This window comes from Oryzias latipes, chromosome 22 (assembly GCF_053564925.1).
Source record: "Oryzias latipes strain Hd-rR chromosome 22, Olatipes_Hd-rR_3.1".
NCBI lineage: Eukaryota > Metazoa > Chordata > Actinopteri > Beloniformes > Adrianichthyidae > Oryzias > Oryzias latipes.
In genome coordinates this window covers 6,163,147-6,170,395 of record NC_136258.1, presented here as the reverse complement: position 1 = coordinate 6,170,395, position 7,249 = coordinate 6,163,147, and the positions used below count along the sequence as shown (strand labels likewise).

At 44.6% G+C, this 7,249-nt stretch overlaps 1 protein-coding gene across 3 annotated transcripts; it reads right to left on the bottom strand.

Annotated features, from left to right (window-relative positions):
• Positions 1 to 688: 688 nt before the first annotated feature.
• Positions 689 to 6,289, bottom strand: wdr89 (WD repeat domain 89). Of its 3 annotated transcripts, XM_020713812.3 has the most exons (3): positions 6,201 to 6,289; positions 5,982 to 6,095; positions 689 to 3,087 (listed from the first exon to the last, which is right to left on the bottom strand). In XM_020713812.3, coding segments are annotated over exons 2-3 (1,152 nt in total). In that variant the 5' UTR covers positions 5,984 to 6,095; positions 6,201 to 6,289; the 3' UTR covers positions 689 to 1,937. The 3 variants fall into 3 exon arrangements, with proteins under 3 accessions (XP_020569471.1, XP_020569472.1, XP_078796917.1); XM_020713813.3 differs by lacking the exons at positions 5,982 to 6,095; positions 6,201 to 6,289 and adding an exon at positions 5,769 to 5,905; XM_078940791.1 differs by lacking the exons at positions 5,982 to 6,095; positions 6,201 to 6,289 and adding an exon at positions 3,873 to 4,058.
• Positions 6,290 to 7,249: the final 960 nt, after the last annotated feature.

The window sequence follows — 7,249 nt, the reverse complement described above, 5'->3', positions numbered from 1 at the left end:
TCCACCTGCTGAGGAGACTGAGGTCTTTTGGTGGATGCAGACAGCTGCTTAGGACCTTTAATGACACTGTGGTGGCCTCAGTGGTCCTTTATGGAGTTGTGTGCTGGGCGGGGGGCAGTGCAGGCAGAGACTTGAAGAGACTTAACAAATTGGTTAAGAAGGTCGTCTCTGTTCTGGGCTGCACACTTTTAGGTGTGTACTTTACCTATTCATTTATTTTTATCTAATTTAACTTGAATACTGCACTGTTAATCCGAAAAACGTTATGACTGGTCACTTACACTACTTGCAGTATGTCTCTTTGCAGTTTTTCGGATGTCTTTTTCCTGTGCTGCCGCTGACAAGAGGAATATCCCAATCATGGGATTAATAAAGTCTACTATTCGATTCTATTCTATTCATATTTATTCGAATATGGGCTCGTGTGAGCTTTAATGTCTTCCGGTTTTCATTCTATTCAAATATTTTTAAAAAAATCAGAATTAGAGATGAATTTTTTGCTCTTTTATTGATTTATTCAACAGATAAAGTACTTTGTGTCTCAAATTGTTTTGCTGTAACTGTAACTCAAACCATACTGAAGAAAGATAGGTGGGGGTAGAGATGTAGAGGTTTTTAAGAAGAGGCTCAAGACCCACCTTGTTAATTTGGCTTTTAGTTGATCTTATCTGCTTATTTATTCTATTAGTTTTAGTATATGCTATTTTATGTATTTAATTTCATTTTATGCATCTTATTCTCAATTTTCTGTTTTTACAATTTTAGTATCTTATCATGATTTCAGCCCCAGTGCTTCTTGTGGGGATCTTTTCCTCCAGGGCTTGCCGGCTTGGTCAGTGGTTGTTGCTGCAGTTGTTGCCCTTGCTGGGGCAGCTGGAGTTTGCCCCTGCAGCCTCACGGCTGTGAAGTGGACCCCTCTGCTGTCCCGGTCTGGGTGGGCGTTGTGGTCATGTTCCAATGGCCGAGCTGGCTCCTGGTATGAAGAGATTCCCAAATACTGTTTCCTCACAGCAAAGCCAAGCCTGAAGTTTCTTTGAGGACTTACTTTTATCAGTATTCATTGTTTGTGGGGTCAAGGGTCATATGTTTTAACGGAGGGGAATGGGGAGGGTGGGCTGGGTTTTTATTGTAATAGTGTGTTTTTTGTTCTAAATGTTTAAGCGCTTCAAGCTGCAAAATGCATGGAAAGCGCTATTTTATAAAGTTTGATTTAATTGTATTAGAAGCAGAATCCCACCGGAAGTTCTGTTTATTATTTCCAAATATACAGAATCCTTTAACGTTCCAAAAAAAAAGCTGTTTAACTGCAGTTTCCATATTCTTCTGCATGCTGGTGTGACCTGAGGGCCCAGAACTGGACTGATGTTGGTGGTTATACTGCTATGATCACAGCAGTGTGTGGAGAAATGTGTCCAAAATGGCAGATCCACATAGAAGAATCAGATTGTTCAGAGTCATGGATCTGTGGACCCCAAACAAACCAGGTTCTGTTGGCTCGGCCTCTGACCGCGCTGCAGTGGAGCAGCTCCAGCATGTTTACCTGCTATGCTGTCAGTTCTTCCTGAAAAGGGGATGAGCTGATGGTGTTCAACTTCCTTGCAAGTAGCTCATATTTGCTGTCATACAGGCTTTTTAAATGTTTGCGCACAAAGTTAGTCTAAAATACCATTAAAAACACATTATGAGTCCCTCCGTTCTCCTGAGCAGAGAGGCTCCTGGTGAGAGACGGACTCCATCCTTTTTTTCTGCATATTGACTTGATCAGTCAATAAGCGGAAAATGAAGCGTTGAGATCAGCTGATGCATCAAAATTCGTTTTCATTTAAAAACAGTGAAAACAAAAGCATTAAAAAATTATTTCGGTGCAGCAGCACACCCATCAGGCGCCTGTCTGTCCCAGCTGCCCGTCAGCTTCGGTCCAGATGACCGTGTTTTGGTCACGTCCCCTTCCTCTCCCTCTGATACCCATACTTCTTATGAGGTCTGGATTTTAATTTTAAAGCTGATTTGCTCTTCATGGATTCCCTTATTCCTGCGGTGACCTGCCTCTCCTCCGGTTTCCATAGCAACAGCTGCGCATCCTCTCCCCCGGTGATCAGAGCGCCCCGCGCTGCATCCCACAGGAAGCACCGGGCCGTGGAGGTGTGGCCGCCTTCAAGGCTTCTCAGCAGATGCAGCCCGCTGCTGTCACACTCCATCAGGTGGAGGTCCCCGCTGCTCATTCCCCCCAACACCAGCAGCTTCTGGTCTTCCTGCAGCCACTGCCCGCCAACCAGGTAGTCCACGCCTCCCCTGTCAGGCAGAGGAGCCAGGCTGCGGGCGTCAGCGGCGCTGAAGAGGGTGAGAGGCTCGTCTGTTTCCAGCTGGCCAAGGTCCCACAGGTGGAGGCCCTCGTCGTGGCTGAGGCACAGCAGCTGGGTGTGTTCAGCTCCGGACCAGCACACCGCCGCCGCCGAGGAGCCGCTGTTACAGGTGGCCAGAAGCGCCTCGTCCTCCGTCCCCTGGCTCAGGTCAAAAACATTAACAAGTCCATCTGTGGAACCAGAGGCTAGTCGGTCTTTATCCTGTGGATGGAAGCACACTTGGGTGATGTCATCACTGTGCGACTCTGAATACACCCCCAGAAGGGCACCGGCTTTCCTGGAATCCCAGAAGACCAGGAAGCTGTCGCCGTCGCTGATCTGCTCCGTGCCGGCACACAGGAGCGTGTCGCTGCAGCTCAGGCCCACACTGCTGTAACAGTGAGCTGCCTCACTTTTGAAAATCTGCACCGCCTTCGAGCCGGGGCGGCGGGTGTCCCACGCCCGGACCGTGCCATCAGCTGAGCCAGAGTACAGGAGCACAGGCGAGGTGTGGGCAAACGTGAGGCCGCACATTGCCCCGCTGTGGTCCTGACACTCCCCCAGGAGGTCCAGAGTGTTCCGGTCATGCAGGCGGATGGAGAAGCTGGAGCAGGACACGGCCAGAGGCCCGCAGGGGTGCAGGGCCAGGTGCAGCAGGTAGGTGGACTGCTCTGGATGACAGCGCTGAGCGATGGTCAGACCTTCCAGTTTCTTCTCCAGCCCGTCCATGGAGGCTCTGTCTGGCCTGAAGAAAGCATTTGGGACGGGCATCAGATCAGAAACTCTGACTTAGTCTGTTCAACATGAACATTTTTCACATCCTTCCGTCCCAACCAAAATAAACTAAGAATTTACAAGAGAATAGGGCTGTCAACGATTAGTCAATGACATCCACTATTAAATTGTTGACGCGTCTTTTTCTTGTTTTGTCGTTTTGGTTTTATGAACCCGCATACAGCCGGTTGTGTTCACATCGGACAAACACCAGACACGCAGTTAGCCAAGACGATTCTTCTCCTTTTGTGTATTTATTGTTTGTGAGCGCTCATCCGCCATCTACAATGGTGGAGGCTCTGAGTGCAAAGTCAAAGCGATGCAAATCCCGCAAATCTTGCTCTAGGCTTTTTGTTTTCACAGCTCTATTCCTATTAATGTTCATCTTAGAGTCATATTAACCCAACCGGACACAAAGCGCGATTATTAACGTCTCAGAGTCCTTCGTGATCATGTGTACAACGGTTGGTTCTTCAGTGTCTTGAAGCGGATGCCCCCCACACGTCACTACCAAATCCAAGTCCCCCATTGGTTGCAGTGCTGCGATTCAGCGTGAAAAAGTTCAAGCGGTTGAGCTGTCTGCATGCGATCAACGAACACCCAATGTGTACGAGGAGCTCGCGACCGGACTTTAACACCTGCATAGCGACGCGCGTTCACAGGCGTTCTGGACGTGGAAGCCCAAAATTCTGGTCTGTGCCATCAACTGTGGACTGGGAGGAGCCAGCGCACACCAGAGATGGCTGCAGCGCTTACACAGAGCATCCTTAACATGTCTCTGAAAGGAATAAGACCTCCGTCAGTGGTTGAAGAGGGTTTCAAGACATGATCGGGGCGCTGTTCCCTGGCAACCACCTAAGTCCCTTTGGCAAACTAAAGGAGAAAATGTTATTGTAGAGTATTTTACTGTTCACTAATACAAATGCAATAAAAATATTCTTGCTTACCATTTCTATGGGATGTTTAGACGGTGAGTTTCCACATTCAAAGTTAGGCTGAAAACAGGCTTATTGCCAGACTGGCTAGTAATCAGAGAATATTTAATTTGTAGCTCCACCTCCACCTACTTCACCTTCTGTAATGAAGTTTGGGGGAATAAATGATTAAAATTTTCATTACATCCATTATACATATTTATCTGTAGAGGCAAGATAGTTTCATAAAGCGGGTCAGGGCGACCCATTCCCTAGATGAATACTACATTATATAAATATTGATTTTCTAAAAACACAGAATTTTTATTATTTTTAGCATCCGCTATAAGTACCATAGTGCATGCAAATTAGTATTAACATGTTTGAATTAAATGGAATAACAATAACAATTAGTTGTTAATAGGCTGCTAGACGTCTGAAGTTGGGGAAAGTATGGTACACTGGGGTTCTGTCCTCTACTCTCATCTACTTCTGTTCTATTCTGGATCAATTATCATTTAGTTCTCCATGCCCCCGTTGGGTGCAGTGCGATTTATGTGTCGTCCCTCTTTCCCACTCCCCTCTGGGGGAGTGACTCCAGTTGGCTCGTCTCTGCTCCTGCTCCTACACTAGGCTGTGGATCCTGCCTCTGGCTCGTCTCGCGCCCCCAGCTGTCCCCCAACTTCATCTGGATGAAGCCCATCTGCTGAACTATTTGAACATGTAGTTGTAGGGTTAGATGAGCTGATTCTTCTCTAGGAGCTCTGGTACATCGCCGGGCCTTCATGTGGACATCCCTGAGGTTTCTTCTTTTTTTTTTTCGGAAATCCATTTTTTAAGGCTTATTTTTCCTTACCCCGAAGGAGGGTCTAAGGGCAAGAGCAACCTCCCTCCCGTGTCCCTTCCCTTTGCTGAGAGCTCTCTGTGTCCATCCCTAAAAACCCAACCTAACATTAGCGGTGCAACAAAAAAGGCAGCAATATCAGAACTATCCAGCCGTACAGGTTGGATCCAGATTCCAGCTCATTTGAGGAAAACAAGGAGGTTCATGGATCTGTTAATCTGACAGTGGAAGCATCAGAATGGAGCGGAGCAGGAAGCTTGTGCCCCCCCCCCAGCGCATTTTCTTTGTAACACATACAATCTTTTTCAAAGGCAGTTTTTCGTCTGCTCCTGATTCACAACATAAAGAAACTGAGCTAAACTTTCTTCATATGTCCTCAATCATCACTATTTTCATCAGAATGAGACTTTACTGCCCTCTTCCTGTTCGGCCTGATGTTTATATTGTTTTGTTTTTTTTATCTTAACAATTTAGTTTATTTACTTTTTTGTTTTTAATCATATTTAAATATATATATATCAGGAATGTTCAAATTGTTGGTTTAAAAACAGAATCTTAGTTTAGCATTTATTTATGGATCCTTTTATTTAATGTTACTTTAAAGTGACACTACAATTCCGCCGTATAGTATTTAGACAGTCCTGCTTTCTTTAGATCAACTTTAATAAACAACAAAACATCGTATGACACAGTAACGTATGTTCTCCATTCCCCATCACCCCCTACGGGACCATTCTCCTCTCATGACCGTCATGATGACGTAAGCGCGTCTCCGCCGTTCTGCTGCCTCTCTGATGTTCCTCTCGTCCTCTGTAGTTCTCTCCTGCCTGTTCTCTTAGACCTAGAACCGCGGATTTCTCCTCCTGGTTCTCCAACAACCATCTATCAACAAACCTGAGTCAGGTAGTTCTCCGAAGGAGCAGCCAAGCACGCCGCAGCGGCAGACCGGAAGAGCCGTGTGTCACCGTGTAAATGGATCGACTTACTTCCGTTCCTTCGTTTATAAGTGACGGGTTTAGGAACGGAACAAGAGTACCGGTCGTCAGAGGACTGTGTTCCGTTACATTTACAATTCAAAATAACACAATGTTGAAACTGAGAATTTACATTTATGATACTTGTTTGGTAAAAATGTTTGTAGTTTTTCCAGTTCTGTCTTGCCAATTAGGTCAGGGGCCAGCAGTCAGAGACTGTTACATCATCTTTGGTCTTCACATTTAGCTGAGGGGGGGGGGGGGGGAGAGAATAAAAATGTTAGTTTTGTGTTCAGGTGTGAAATAAAAATCCATCTGTTTTTAGAAGCTGTTGAATCCCTTTTGGGCTCACCAGGTTGCTGGAGCCAACCCGGCTGCTGTTGGGTGAAGGTAAGCAGGTGGCTGGTCTGTTTCAGGGCCACACAACCACACACTCACACGCACACCTGAGAGCAATTTAGAGACATCAATGAACCAGGATTTTAGACTATGGGGGAAAGCTGGAGTGCCTGGAGAAAACCAAGCCCATGTCGATGTGAGATTACACTGTTAACTAATGTCTGGCAACAAGAAATAAAAATGAACTTGAAAATCCTCTATTTAAACTGTAGATGTGTTGACATGGGGATTAAATGGAAAATTTCAATATTGGTTTTAATTAACTTTATCCTCTTCTGCTGCTCACCCTGCAAATATAGGATATAAACAATCTTGCTAAGAAACCCATTAACAGATTTTTCCAACAAAACCAGATTAAATTCAAACTGAAATCAACAACAGAGGAAACCAAAAACGCCTTTAAAAGGAGCTGCAGGTCTCATGACCATCCAGCAGGTGGCAGCAGCAGCATCTACCTGATAATGAAAGACTTAAAACAGAAAGATACCAGTCTGATTCACAGCTGAAGGACAAATGACATTGTAAGCATACTAAACTAGTTTGGAGCAAATGTTTCCAACTCTTTCAATGACTCAAATGTATCCCCACTTCTTTTTGACATGGACAAATATACTGATTAAGGAAGTAAGAACTATTCACAATTATATCTGATAAATCTTCTGATCTTATCAACAAAGTATTTAATCATAAAACTACATTTAGTAATAAAAGTACACATTTCTTTGAGTAAGTTGCTCAAATCAGATGTGATTTAAACTTTATTTTATTCAGTACAAATAAAAAAGCAGTTAAAACCTTTGAGCTTTATGGATAAACCTAGTTTTACTTTTATACTCTTAAAAATGGATGTAAAGTTCATTGTTCCATGTTCCTTCCTGCTTGTCAATTCTGTGTTCTGAATAAAGATTTTTTTTAAATGGCAGATGACATGAATTTCTGTCATGGATTGTTTTTATGTCACCTTCAACCAGCTCTTTAATTCTTTTAGTTGCGTTTGTATTT